The sequence below is a fragment of the Ursus maritimus genome, unplaced genomic scaffold, assembly GCF_017311325.1.
Source record: "Ursus maritimus isolate PB19 unplaced genomic scaffold, ASM1731132v1 scaffold_23, whole genome shotgun sequence".
NCBI lineage: Eukaryota > Metazoa > Chordata > Mammalia > Carnivora > Ursidae > Ursus > Ursus maritimus.
Window position 1 is genome coordinate 42,283,619 of NW_024424786.1, and position 15,211 is coordinate 42,298,829.

Consider the following 15,211-nt stretch of genomic DNA (forward strand, 5'->3'; position numbering starts at 1 on the left):
AAAGTCCAGAGAGGGGAGGTTTGCTAACACGTGTCTCTCTTGCCCTCTGCCCTCCTCCTATAGACTCATTTCCATGCTGTTCATACTCTCTTGGCTTTTCAAAGTCTTTAACTTAAGCTTTAGTGGTTGTGGCCATCTCTGCACGGAGGGGCTTTCACATGCTTTTTTTTCCTTAAGATTTTATTTATTTATTTGAGAGAGAACGAGCAAGAGAGAGAGCATTAACAGGGGCAGAGGGAGAGGGAGAAGCAGACTCCCCGCTGAGCAGGGAGCCCGACATAGGGCTCGATCCTGGGACTCTGGGACCATGACCTGAGCCGAAGGCAAATGTTTAATTGACTGAGCCACCCAGGTGCCCCTGCACAGTGCTCTTTAATGCAGCACCCTAAATTCCACCACTGAGCCAACAGGCCAAACGCAAAGGCAGGAAAATTAAGAGAATCAGACAGGAAAACTCAGAAGAGTTGGCATTTGGGTAGGAGAGATGTAGTCAGAGTACGGCCATAACTTCAGGCACGAATTGCCTGCCCACTGATAATACACACACCTTACCGAATCCTCAGCTTCTTTATTCACAATCCACAATGGACAAAGGGCAACTCATACAGCAGATCTGTTTGCAGTTCTCATTAGTCACACGGGGTCCCTGAAAAGGTCAGAGACATCTGGAGGATTCTCAGCCCCCTCCATGTGACCCTGCCCTCGACGCACACGAATGTCACCAGGCCCTGGACGATGACAGGAGGTATGTCTGCTTAGGTTTGTTGGCTTCTTTCTTTCTTTCTTCCTTTTTAAAGATTTATTTTGGAGAGAGAGAAAGAGAGAGGACAAGCGGGAAGGGCAGAGGGAGAGGGAGAATCTCAAGCCGACTCCACGCTGAGCGCGGAGCCTGGCGCAGGGCTCAATCTCACGACCCTGAGATCATGACCCGTGCCAAGACCAAGAGTCAGACACTCAACCGACTGAGGCAGGCAGGTGCTCCTCAAAAAAATTTTAAACAAAATGAACAAAAATAACCTTTGTTTTTTCCAACCGTCTTCTGTAATCACCTCACAAATAACAGGAACGCTCAGGGAGGGAGTTAGCCCACTTGATTCAATTTCCTGGGTAATCATCCAGCAGCTGTGAAGCATCAGCTTAACTAACTACAAGAAAATTAGAGATTAACAAATAAAATATTCGTGTCGAAAATCTAAACTCAAAATTTCATGTATCTATCCAGGCAGTGTTTTCTCTTCTCCACAATATACCGGTTTTCTGTTTTAATGAACACAACCGGTAAACACAAACTACTCTCTGAGCCCGTCAGTACAACTAGCTTTCCGGGCAGACTTATACGATTGCACTGTGGCTTCAGTACGGGTGTTCTAGTTTGATAAGCACAACTCTCACCCTTGACTTGATTTTATGGACAAGGCAGTGGTTTAAAAAAAAAAAAAAAAGAATAAGGAAAATTTTCAGTAAGTTGGGCCCCAACTGATTGAGCCTTTACTGCAAATGTCCTGCCTCAAGTCACATAACAGATAATATTCTGGATACTTTAAAGGACTGTTATGCCCAGACCTCCTTTCAGCCTTGCATTTCCTAATCTAGCCTTTAAAACAGCCAAAATGTTTCTTATCCATTGTCAATCTAAAATAATAAGGGCTAACTTGCTTCTTGGTGAATTTTCCAACCAAACTTCTACTTCAGAGAAAGTGCCAGATTTTCTTCTCCCCCAACTTGCCCTTCTCTACATCAGCTCCATTGTCACAGAGCCTGCAGCACCACCCCTTCCCACAGAAGTCTATTGGTTTAGGCAGCAAAGCAGCTCAGGGAAATTTATGTGTTACCAACACCCCGGGTAAATCCACAAAAATCCCCAAACCTGCAAAGTGCAAAGTTCCTCTCCGTTTGCGACTAGGTCATCACCATTTGAACAGGTGACTCTGACATGCAGCCATTAAGTACAATTAGTTTCCAGACTTCACAGCAATGTGGAGATTTTCAAGGAAGGAGAAGGACAAAGGGCATTTCCCCACTACGAGCCAAATGAGACAATGCCACTGACTTCAGAGGCAGGTCAGTCACCGTTTAGGGCACAGCTGTACTTTGCCTGGAAGGCCAGAGGTTCATTGAAATACCAAAAACAAGTCATTTGAAGTGACCCGACCAGAAAGAGAGGAAGCGAAGCTGGAAAAGCCTCGGCTTCCTACCATCCAGCCTGTCAGGTGGGAGCGGACAGCGCTGCCCGTATACTCCGCACCCCTTCTCCAGCCGTCAAGCCGCAGGAGCCTGCTGTCCTCTTGCTTCCATAGCACATACAGAGGAAACAACGGCCCCTTCACAAGCCCTTCCAGACTTTCCACCCACCTTACCAAAAACACTGAACACAACAGCTGATGAGCTGTTGGCCATGAAAACTGTCATTCAATTCTGGTTGCTCCGAAAAGTTCACATAGCTTGTAAATACCCTCCATGTGTAAAAGGAAGCCAAATCGGAGCTGATGAGGTCATCAAAACCTTCTCAGTCCCAGGAAGAAAGCTGAATAGTCCAGTAGATGTGACCCGCCTGAAGACACCAGCATCAGGAAGCTGGCATACACAGCAGAGACCTGGGGCACTCGTGAATGTCACATCCTGACATTCACGTACTTGGTTCACGGTTCAGAAGTTGGTGATTTGGCTGAAGAACAAGGTTTTTTTTTGTGGTTTTTTTTTTAAGATTTATTTATTTATTTATTTGACAGAGAGAGAGAGAGAGAGAGAGAGACAGCCAGCGAGAGAGGGAACACAAGCAGAGGGAATGGGAGAGGAAGAAGCAGGCTCCTAGCAGAGGAGCCTGATGTGGGGCTCGATCCCAGAACACCGGGATCACGCCCTGAGCCGAAGGCAGACGCTTAACGACTGAGCCACCCAGGCGCCCCATGAAGAACAAGTTTTAACTACAAGTTATAAAGCAAACATACAGGAGAGAGCTTCTGAGCTAGTCTCTGCATCTGCATCCAGGAGTGGCTTCAATGTTTTCAAGTCTTTATCCTACAGAAAATAGATTTTTTAAAAGTTTTGGAGTACCATCACTTTGCTAGACAGGGTTTACTGTATAATAATAGCTTTTATTTTTGTAACACATTTTTGAATTGCTTTTAAAATGGCTTGCATCCTTTTTTTGTAGACTTAGCAGGTCTCAAAGAGATTACTTAATTTCTATTTTATTCCACAGCATTCTAAGCAGGAAAAATCCATGCTATAGTGATACAATTTAGTGGAATGCCCAGTCTTGAAATAGGACCTTCCTAACGTCAAACATCTACATATATATTTTTTTCCAGTTTTTCAAAAGCTTTTTTTTTTTAGTTTTTTGTTTGTTTGTTTTTTTCAGTAATCTCTACACCCAATGTGGGGCTCAAACTCAGGACCTCAAGACCAAGTGTCTCATATTCCACAGACTGAGCCAGCCAGGCGTCCCTGTTTCTAGTTTTTAAATTGTGGTGAAATACATATAACATACAATTTACCATCTTAACCTTTTTTTTTTTTTTAAGATTTTTATCTATTTATTTGGCACAGAGAGGTGAGAGAGCACAAGCAGGTGGAGCGGCAGGCAGAGGGAGAGGGAGAAGCAGACTGCCGTCTGAGCAGGGAGCCTAATGCGGGGCTTGATCCCAGGACTCTGGGATCATGACTTGAGCCAAAGGCAGACACGCCACGCACTGAGCCACCCAGGCGCCCTGCCATCTTAGCCATGTTTAAGAGTACAATTCAGTGCCATTAAGTACATTCACACTGTTTTGCAACTATCACCACCATCCATCTCCAGAAGTCTTTTTATCTTGTGAAACTGAAACTGTGCCCACTAAGCACGAACTCTCCACTCTCCCCCCAGCCCCTGGCCACCCCCAGTCTACTTTGTCTCTATGAATCTGACTGCACTAGAGATCTCACAGCAGTCAAATCAGACAGTGTACATCTTTTTGTGACTTGCAACTATTTCACTTAGCATTAGTCCTCAAGGTTCATCCATGCTGCAGCAGGTGTCAGAACCTCCTTTTTTAAGGTTAAATAATAGTCCATGTAAAATTTTGCTTATCCATTCATCCAATAAAACATCTACATATTTTTAATCATTTGGAGAAGGATCCACGTCTAGATGCATCAGCTCCATGCTCAGAGAATGATAAACCCGAGAACTTGCCTGCGCCAGAGAAAACTTTAACAAAAATCCTCATCTGCTAAATTAAGATGGGAGGTTATCTGGTCCGCGCCTAGCCAGCTGTATTTTGCTGAAAAGCAAAGAAGCCACTGACACCTCTGCAAACTGTCCACAAGTTACATGGCATCAAATCCAGCACGTGCGGGACTCAGTCTCCCTGAGGCTTACAGCCTGGCCCCCCCAAAATTTCACTTTTTCTAAAAGTCAAATGACTAGGGCGAAAAAAAATTCAAACATAACCAGTACCTCAGCAGGAAAACGATCCACAAGTCCAAGGACTGGATACATGGAAAACGGAACAGTGAACATAGCAAAACAGCCAATGAATTTGGAGCACAAATGAAATAAGGGGGGAAAAAACCCAGATTTTTGCAAAATTTCTTTTCACCATCTAAAACAATTTGAAACAACCATGGCTCGGGTGGGAAAAAACAAACGACTTCAGTGAAATGACAGCATCACTGTGCGGTAACAGGGCTTAACCCCAAGCCTGGAGGCAGGGTTAAGGGAACAGCTTTTGACCTGGTGAACTGTGGCTCCCACAGACAGTTGTGTGGCCTGGGGCAAGTTACTCGATGCCTTTTAAGCCTGTCTTCTCACCATAAATAAAGTAGCAGCATCTAACCGGGGATTCTGTGATGATCATTTAAGGTCACGTCAGCCGCTCCTCGGCAGCAACGGTAAAGCAGCTCGGCTGTCCGAGTCCGCCAGACGGACGGAAGAGGGACGCTGGTCTTCGGTCCTCTATTCCAAGGCCTGCTCCAGCTCGGCACTGCCGACACGTGGGGCCCGAGAATTTTGTTGGAGGAAGAGGAGGGGCTGTCCTTTGTACCGCGGGACGGATAGCAGTATCCCTTCCCTCCACCCACTAGATGCCAGCAGTGCCGCCACCGCCGCCACCACCCAATCGTGACAATCCAAACTACGTCCGGGCATTTCCAAGTGTCCCTCAGAAAGGGTTCCTAAAATCCCGATCTCAAGTCACTCTTCTTAGCATCCTGGGAAGGCAGCAGGCCTCTGCCTGCTCTCTCGCCCGAGAGGTTCTTCCGTCTTTCAAAGTTCAGGGCTGCTGCCACTTTCTCCACAAAGTGCTCCACACGCCCCTAGCTCACACGGACCTCCCAGGCCTTACTTTTTTTTAGTGGTTCATCATAAGTCCCTGGGCTGCTGGGACACTCAGCAGAAAACAGTACTGGCCACAGTGAGATGTATAAATATGGAATGAAAGACATGGAGGGGCACCTGGCAGGCTCACCTGGTAGAGAATGCAACTCTTTTTTTTAAGATTTTATTTATTTATTTTACTTTAAAGAGAGAGTGCACGTGCACGAGGGGAGGGCCAGAGGGAGAGAATCCCAAGCAGACCCTGCACTGAGCACAGAGCCCAATGCGGGGCTTGATCCCATGACCCCAAGATCATGACCTGAGCCAAAACCAAGAGTTGGACACTTAACGAACTGAGCCACCCAGGTGCCCCGAGCATGCAACTCTTGATCTCAGGGTTGTGAGTTCAAGCCCCACATTGGGTGTAGAGCTTGACTACATACATAATATGAAAGACATGGAGTACGATCTCATTGTAGATGCAAAACAGACTCATGAAAAGCTAAAGACAAGGGCTGTGCAAGGGCAGGACAAGATTCTCTGCCAGCTGACAGAGGATGGTAAGACTGGGGGGGGGGGTCTGCAGCAGGGAAAAACCCAGAAGGAGAACATGGGCATCAGTAGCTGGACAAGCCAGGACACTAGACTGAAAATAAAATCCTGGAACTAGTAAGAATTATAGCAAGGTTACAGGATACAAAAGTCATATAAAAGTTAACATATAAAGTCAATCACTGGGGCACTTGGGTGGCTCAGTCAGTTAAGAGTCTGACTCTTGATTTTGGCTCAGGTCATGATATCTGGGTTGTGAGATTAAGTCCTACGTAGGGCTCCACACTGGGCATGGAGTCTGCTTAAGATTTCTCTCTCCCTCTTCCTCTGCCACTCCCCACTCTCTCTTAAAAAAAAAAAAACAACAAACAAACAAAAAAAGTCAATCACTTTCATGTTCCCATATACCAGCAATGAACAAGTAGAAAATAAAATTAAAAACACATTACCATGTACATCAGCAACCAAAAAAATGAAACATTTAGCTATAAATAACAAAATATGTACAAGATCTATAGAAGGAAAAAGACAAAATTCTTATGAAAGACATCAAACAATAACTAAATAAAATGGAGAGATATTCCATGTCCATGGATAGGAAGACTCGGTATATTGCCAAGATGCTAGTTCTTCCCTACTTGATGTATAGATCCAACACAATCCCAACCAAAATCCCAGCAAGTTGTTTTATCAATATTGACAAACTGACTCTCGAGTTTATACAGAGAAGCAAAACACCCAGAACAGCCAACTCAGTATTTAAGGAGAAGAACAAAGTCAGAGGACTGACACTACAGGACTTCAAGACTTACTATAAAGCTACAGTAATCAGGACAGTGTGGCGTTGGCCAAAAGAATGGAAAACAGGGGGTGCCTGGGTGGTTCAGTTGGTTAAGCAACTGCCTTCAGCTCAGATCATGATCCCGGGGTCCTAGGATCAAGCCCCACGTGGGGCCCCCCCTGCTCTATGGGGAGCCTAATTCTCCCTCTCCACTGCCTGCCACACTCCCTGCTGGTGTGAGCGCACACTCTCTGTCAAATAAATAAATGAAACCTTTAAAGGAAGAAAAAAAAAAAGAATGGGCAAACAGATCGATGGAACAGAGTGCAGAGCCCAGAAATAGATCCACATAAATTCAGTCCACTGATCCTGACAAAGAGCAAAGGCAGTTCAATAGAGAAAGGACAGTCTTAACAAATGGTGCTGGAACAACTAGACATTCACAGTTAAAGAATGAGCTCTAGGGGCATCTGGGTGGCTCAGTCAGTTAAGCATCTGACTTTGGATTGAAGCTCAGGTCTTGACCTCAGGGTTGTCAGTTCAAGCCCTGTACTGGGCTTCACACGGCATGGAGCCTACTTTTAAAAAAGGAAGAAAGAAATCTAGACGCAGACCTTATATCCTTCGCAAAAGTTAACACAAAATGGATTCTAGACCCAAGTGTAAAACACAAAACTACAAACCAGACTATATCAGGAAATCATCTAAACAACCTTGCTTATGGCCACTACATTTTAGATACAACACCTAAGGCACAGTTTATGAAAGAAATGACTGAGAAGCTAGAATTCATTAAAATTTAAAACTTCTCCGCAAAGACACTATTCAAGAAAATAAGGCGACAATCATAAACTGGAAGAAAATATCTGCAAAAGACACACTGGGTAAAGGACTATTAGCCAAAAGATACAAATAACTCTTACACAAAAAACTCTTAAAACTCAACATTAAGTAAACAGACAACTTGATTTTAAAAATGGGCAAAAGACCTAAACACACACCTCACCAAAGAAGATATACAGAAGGCATGTAAGCATGTAAAACGATTCTCCACATCACATGTCGTTAGGGAATTGCAAATTAAAACGAGATACCAGCGCACACCTATCAGAGCGGCGACGTCTAGAATGCTGACGCCAAACGCTGGCGAGGATGCGGAGCACCGCGAACTCTTGCTCACTGCTGGCAGGAATGCAAGATGGCGCCACCACTCTGGAAGACAGACTGGCCGTTTCTTACAGAACAGAACAGGCTCTTATCATATAATCCAGCAACTGCACGCTTTCATATTTACTCAAAGAGTTGAAAACTTACATCCACACAAAAAGCTGCGCGTGGATATTTACGGCAGCTTTATTCATAATGGCCTGGAAGTGACCAAGATGTCCTTCAGTGGGTAAGTGGAAAAACTGTGGTCCACCTGAACGATGAAATATTATTCAGTACTAAAGTGAAATATACAATCATGACATGGTAAGCCATGAAAAGACACAAAGGGAACTTTTAAATGCTTACTGTTAAGGGAAGAAGTCAATCTGAAAAGACTACATATTTTATGCTTCCAATCATAGGACCTTTGAGAAAAGGGGTTGCGAGGAGAGAGGGACAGACAGAGGACCTTTAGGGCCGTGAAGCTACTCTGCAGGATGCTACAACAGTGGGTACATGACATACATTTGTCCAATCCCACTGAATGTACAACACTGAGAGTGAGCCTCAGTGTAAATTAGGGACTGTGAGTGATAACGATGTTAGTGTAGTTCATGAACTGTAACCAATGTACCACTCTGGTGTGCGTGTTGGGCGTAGGATGGGGTATATGGGAACTCTCTGTACTTTCTGCTTCGCTTGGCTGTGAACCTAAAACTGCTCTAAAAAAATTAAGTTTATTAATTTTTTCTAAGTAAGCTCTATGACTAACGTGGAGCTGGAACTCACCACCCTGAAATCAAGAGTCACATGCTCCGTCAACTGAGCCAGCAAGGCGCCCCAAGTTTATTAATTTTTTTTTAAAGTGAGATCACTTGGGGCGCCTGGGTGGCTCAGTCAGTTAAGCATCTGCCTAGGACTCAGGTCATGATCCCAGGGGTCCTGGGATTGAGCCCTGTGTTCACTGGGCTCCCTGCTCAGCAGGGAGTCTGCTTCTCCCTTTCCCTCTGCCCCTCCTGTTAGTGCTCTCACTCCCTCTCTCAAATAAATAAATAAATAAATAAATAAATAAATAAATAAATAAATAAAATCTTTTAAAAAAATAAAAATAATAAAAAGGAAAAACTTTTTTAAAAGATTTGTTTATTTGACAGAGAGAGAGAGACAGCAAGAGAGGGAACACAAGCAGGGGGAGTGGGAGAGGAAGAAGCAGGCTGCCAACAGAGGAGCCTGATGTGGGGCTCGATCCCAGAACGCCGGGATCACGCCCTGAGCTGAAGGCAGACACTTAACGACTGAACCACCCAGACGCCCCAATAAAAAGGAAATTAAGCAGGGAATTTTGGCATAATTTTATCAAAAAACTTAATGATGATACCATAAACCACAACTCACTCCCTATTTGACTTTTACTGCATCATTGTGCAAATATATCTAAGGACTTGGCCAGTCTTTTCAACGACTTCTCTTGTTTTTTTGATATCTAAATGATTCTACTTGGGAAAGTTCAGGGTATCACCTTCCCCAACAATTTTCAACTGCTGGTGGTCTGTGGGACGTAATGTGTCAACAGATACGCGTGGAACTTTAACAGCTCTCAAACATTTCTTCCGTCAAACTTCATGAAATCTTGCAAAGATGTGCAATTTCATTTCACAACTGATTGTGACTTTTACCAATCAGCAACGAGTGATAATAACAAACCCTTGATTTGACAGGCCTGGACAGAAGCTAGTGATCGGCTGTGATGGCTAGGCATGGACAGTAATTTTTTTGTTTGAGAGAGAGACAGTGAGTGTGGCGGGGGTGGGGGCAGGGGGGGGATGGTGGGGAAACTTAAGCAGAGTCCACGCCCAGCTTAGAGCCCCATGAGGGGGTCTATCTCACGACCCTGAGGTCATGACCTGAGCCAAAATCAAGAGCTGGGCACTTCACTGAGGAGCCACCCAGGCGCCCCAATGTTACAAAAATTCTTATCTTTCCCTACACCACTCCTAGCCAGAGGGTCAGGCAAACAACAGTCTGATTAGAGAGACCCCTGTCATCACAGTAAGAGGAGAGTGAAGAGGTCAATTTAAGCTAAAATCCAGTGCCTACCACAAGTCGGGCACCATTCCATTGCTGGAGATACAAGATGAACAAGAAACGCCCTCTAGGAATTCAATCTAACAAGAGGCAAAGAATAAACACACAAATGTGGTAGGTGCTGTTGCTCTGAAGGTGTGCGTGTATATGAAGTGCTATGGAAAAGACACACATAAAGAAGAATTTAATTCTGTTTCTCTCTAAGCTAGGCCTTGAAGAAGGAAGTTTAAAAGCAGACACCAGGCTGCCAAGCAGAGTGTAAGAGCAAAGAAAGGCCTAGAGATTGAAAGCACAAAGCTCATTCAGGAAATACAGGGTCCAGTGTAAGGAGCTCGCTGCTCCTCACTGCTGGTAAGAGGAGAGGAGCGATTTTTAAACAATAGCAACAAAAAGGAACCACTCTAGAAAGGGAGGCTGGGGCCCACGTTTAAAGCAGGCAAATAAGTCTGGATTTTATTCTCCAGCTACAGGAAGCCACGTAAACTTTAAAACAAAGAGCAACAATATTTGAGAATACCTGGCAACAGGACAAAGAACGATTCAGAGGAGGGAACCCAAAGCGCAAGGACATCCATGGGCGCCTCCTGTTACAGGATCTACGCAAGGACACGGACCTGGACTCCTGGCCTCAGAAACAGCACAGGGAATAGACAGGAGGTGTGGATGCAAAAGCAGCTCACCAGGTCTCAGCTGCCACTGCAGGCCGAGGAAGTGCTTCTGGGGGAGGGCAAAGGTGGCAGTGGTCCTGGGGCTCTGGTCAGCTGCTGTTACCAACTGCAAAAGCATATTCCAGAGTGGGAAGTAGGAAAAGGATGAAATGTGGGACAGTCTAGACGGACTGAGTTGAGGCGGTGAGGTCTGATAAACCACTGGGGATGGACCAGCACTCAGCCAAAAGCTGAAAGATCGTGAACTGTCAGTAACACCTAATAGCCACGCAACTGCCTGTGGAGGTCACTAGATTTCAACCAAGGGGAACCCTTTTTCCCACTCTGAACTGCCTCTTTTGCTTTTTAAAAGCTAGGCATCACCCTAAATCATGTCCTAAATCACCTCTTTTCTCTCTATTCAACGGATTCTATAATCACAAACAGAACTAAGAGGCAATGTATACCATATGTTGTTTTAAAAAGGTCCTCCAAACCAAAAGGAAAGCTTCCAAGACCATTTCTTTTTTTTTTTTAAGATTTATTTGTTTATTTATTTATTTATTTATTTAACAGAGATAGAGACAGCCAGCGAGAGAGGGAACACAAGCAGGGGGAGTGGGAGAGGAAGAAGCAGGCTCATGGTGGAGGAGCCAGATGTGGGGCTCGATCCCATAACGCCGGGATCACGCCCTGAGCCGAAGGCAGACGCCCAACCGCTGTGCCACCCAGGCGCCCCTGTGCCACCCAGGCGCCCCCCAAGACCATTTCTAAGACTACTAATTCTTGGAGAAAAGAAACAAAACACATCCTCAATGCTCTTACAATGAGTTTTGAGCAAAATACAAAGGTTTAACTGACCAGTGACACTCCCCAAAAGGGGCCACAAAAAACGTCTTAAGGTGTCCAAACATCTTCACAGGCAACAGCCAAGAGTAATGGATCAGGAGAGGGGTACCAGAGACCTACTAGTTCAGCAAACAGCCACTGACCTCCAGCCCCTCTAGGTTTTTCATTTTACAAACTGATGACACGGCCTACGATGAGTTCTATCACCTTTTTCACTGAGAATCTTCAGGCCTAACTAAATATGATAGTTTTAGAGAGTTTCATGAAAAAAAAATTCATTAGGCAATTGCGAGATTATCTAAACACCTCTGGTTTTGATTCCTACCTTCTGACTCTCACTGCTCATAAGCAAATCTGTAAGACAGGCCAGAGGCACAACAAGGAAGTGAAGCTCAGTAATTCTGCCGCATTTGCAGCTCTGCTGAAAGACTGGGCACGGAAGAGCAATCAAATGACTACAATTGGATTTGGGGATTATCAGTGGCAGCCAGCCAGTTTCTAGATGTGACACTCAACCTGGTCAACCAGTTAAAAGAAAAGCAGGAGAGAAAGAAACCCTTTTCTAAAGGTCTAAATAGAAGAACACACACTAACTGTTAAATGGTTATCTCGTGGGAGCAAAGAGGCAACAGAAATCAAGGGAGTCTTCTGTTCAGTCGGATACATATATTTTTTGTCATACATGTATATTTTTTGTCATTTACATATATTTTATGTATGTGAATACACATATTTTTGTCATTTAAATCTATGACTACATATTTTTAGCTTTAAAAAAGGGGAAGGAAAAAAGGGGGAAAATCTTTCTCCCTTGCTCGTAATTTTTGAAGCCAAGCCTCCTAAGCTTTGACCACTGATACACCCCTATGACTGAACAGTGTTAGCCAGGATGAGCAAATGTCACCCCTCGGATACTAACAAATGACTCTTTCAGAGCGAGGAGAAAAGCAAACCATGGACTCGAGGAACTAGAAGAAAAGTTATCAGGTGACTTTTTTTTTTTTTAAAGCCAATCACGACACCCCTCCGCATTCAAGGCCCTAAAACCGCAGAGGGACGTCCCAGACAAATTTTTAAGCTTCTGGACAAAACGCACTTTGTGACTCAACGGCATTGTTCTGCCTACAGGGGACCTGTTTTCCCATGAAACCGGTATTTTTTTTTTAAAGGCCTGTCTTCTGGAAGGTCCTGGGAGACCGCGGGGCCCGTGCCGCGGAATCCGGCTGGGATTTCACGCGGTTCGGGAGGGGGGTCTCCGGCCACCGCAGTGTCCGCAGGCCCCGCCCCCGCCCGGCCAGCGTCACCTGACCCGGTAGCGGCTCCAGGCGTCTGCCCCGTGCGCCCACCCCGGCGGGGCACCGCCACCGACCTGATGACACTGATGTGGAACTGGTCCTCACGAAGGCCCCGCCAGGCACCGGGCAGGAACTCCTTGCACCATAGATAGGCCCTGCGCCGCGTCCGAGGTTCGGGCTGCTCTTCGGCCGGCGGCGGCGGCGGGGGCAGCGGCAGCGGCGGCGGCGGCGGCAGCGCGAGCGGCGGCTGCGGGCCGCCCAGCTGCTTGGGCTCGCGGTCGCTGGCGGCGTCGCGCTGCTGCCCCACGCTGGGCGCCGGGGCCGCGCTGCCGCCGCCGCAGCTCAGCAGCAGCCCGAGCGGCGAGGGTTCCGCCTCGCCCCCGTTGCAGAACTTGGTCTTCATGCCGGGCAAGCGGCCGAGGAGGCGCGGGCGGCCGCAGCGCGAGAGAGCGAGGCTCAGGGTCCGGCCGGGCGCCCCCCTCACGGAGGCCGGGCGCGGAGGCGGCTCACCGGCTCGCTGACGGGCCGGCCGGGAGCGGGCGCGTCTGTTGGGGGAGCGCCGGGCGGACGCGGGGCGGCGGCGCGGAGGGAGCGGGCGGCGGGCAGCGGCGGCAGCGGCGGCGGCGCTCGGCTGGCCCTGTTCGCCGCGGCGCTCTCTCCTATACCGCCGCCGCACGAGGAGCGCCGCTCGCGTCACAGCCCGCCCTCGAGCTCGCCGCGGATTGGCCGCCGCCCGCCGGCCCGGCGCATCACAACCGCCGCCGCCCTCGCCACGCCACCTCCCTATTGGCTGCGGCGCCGCCCCCCGCCCCGGGCGCTGCCGGCGCGGGGGGCGGGGCCGGCGCAGGGGGCGGGGCGTCGGGCCGGCGCCGGGGGTCGCTGGGTTGGAGGGCAGCAAGTGAGGCGCGGGGGCGCCCCTACAGCGTTGCGGGGGCCGGGCGGGGGAGGCCCCTGAGCCTCGAGGATCAGGGGCTTGGCTTTGCGAGCCGGAAGTTTGCTTGGACCCCCGGGGACCCCAGGACATCAGAGGCCGGGGCCTGGCAGGGGGCAGGCAGGAAGCTGGTGCCTGGAAGCTGGCTTCTCTTTCCGCATGACCTTGGGGCAAGGCACCTCCTGCAGCTCCGTGGCTGTATTTTTATAACATTTCCCAGCGGCGGCTCAGCTCCTCGCGAGGCGCGAGCACGCTCCGTCCAACCCGGAGCCGGAGGAGTTACTATCCCCGGGTCAGAAATCGAAGTCCGAAAGAGGGCGGAGGCGATGGGTTCGAGGCCGCACAGGTGACCCCGCCCTCTGAGGCCTCCGGCGGCCTCAGTTTCCCTGTCCTTGGTGCTGAGGACGCCGGGGCCTAGAAGCTCCGGGCGGGCGGGGCTGCATCCCGCGGCGAGGCCACCACCGCCGCGCGGAACCCTGACCAAAGGTGAATGACACGGGGCTGCTGGCTTTGTGGGCGCGCCCCGCCCGCCCCCGCGCAGGAGGCAGCCCCGTGACCGTGACTAACGCACCTTTGCCCGCGGAGGGGGACGAGGGCCCTGCTCCCGTTGGCCACACAGTCCGGTGTCACTCATCCTTTCACCCCGCCGTCCCGATCCTTTCTGGAAGTGGGTTACAGATAAGTATAAAAATTACAGGTCCTATTTTATGGGACATGAGCTGGGACAAGAGGTTCCCCGACTACTTAGGAAATTAAGCGCCTGGATTACAGAAAATGGCTTCCGTGTGGGATTTCCGTCTGCCAGCAGCAAAAATCTCTTTTTAGACAGTGTGTACTTGGCTGAACTTGCTCCGAGAAAAAAAAAAAGGGAGGGGGCCTTATTGAACAAAAGCGTTATAATGAAAGGGGGCTTTTGACAAGACAGTTGTAGAGGTGGGGCTTGTACTGGATTAGCCCAGACGTTTAGGAGGAAGGCAAGGTGGGAGTCCCATTGCAGGTTTGAAAAGCTGAGAAGTCAAGGTCTCCAGTCAGGCCATTTAGATAAGGTATCCAAGGACTTTGTCTAAAAATAACACTGGTAGAGAGGTGGGGCCATGTCCACGGCCTGCCCAGGTGACAGACCTTTTGTCCCACTGTCCCCTTACAGCCGCCTAGTAATCTCAGGAATGCCAGAAACCTGGCGGGGAGGAAAGGACACTAGAAGAAAGAGTTGGGTCTCTGTCGCTTGAAATAACTCTGGCATCTCCTGGTTTGGGCTGTTAGAACCCCCAGGCGCCTTTATGGGATGGCAGTTCCCTGCGGGAGGAAAAGGACGCCTTATTAAAGGTGTTGGGAAAGTTTTATGTATTATTGCTTCCATTTATAGATGCGAAGACTGAGTCCTGCAGAAGCTGAATGCCTCAGCTGAGGTCCCTCGGCTAAGATGAGAGGCAAGGGCAGGTGTCCTGGCTCCTTTGTGTGAGGAGTATGACTTCCAAGAGGATAGAAAACTTCCCTCCCTTGCAGCCGAACTAAGTCCTGAATGTAGCTCTAATTAGCTCACGCTTGGCTTGGCCACTTAGGGCTCACCCCTAGTGCTGGGGCAAAGCCGCCAGGGCAGAGACTGAGGAAGCTTGGCATTTCGTG

The 15,211-nt window shown here is 48.3% G+C and overlaps 1 protein-coding gene across 2 annotated transcripts in view; it reads right to left on the reverse strand.

The window, feature by feature from the left end:
* The window catches only part of CHKA (choline kinase alpha), a 58,491-nt gene extending 45,434 nt beyond the window's left edge, over nucleotides 1–13,057 (reverse strand). For both annotated transcript variants that reach the window (XM_040639549.1, XM_040639548.1), the window contains exon 1: nucleotides 12,729–13,057. In XM_040639549.1, coding sequence (XP_040495483.1) covers nucleotides 12,729–13,057 — 329 coding nt within the window. The remainder of the gene's footprint in view (nucleotides 1–12,728) is intronic.
* Between the last annotated feature and the right edge of the window lie 2,154 nt (nucleotides 13,058–15,211).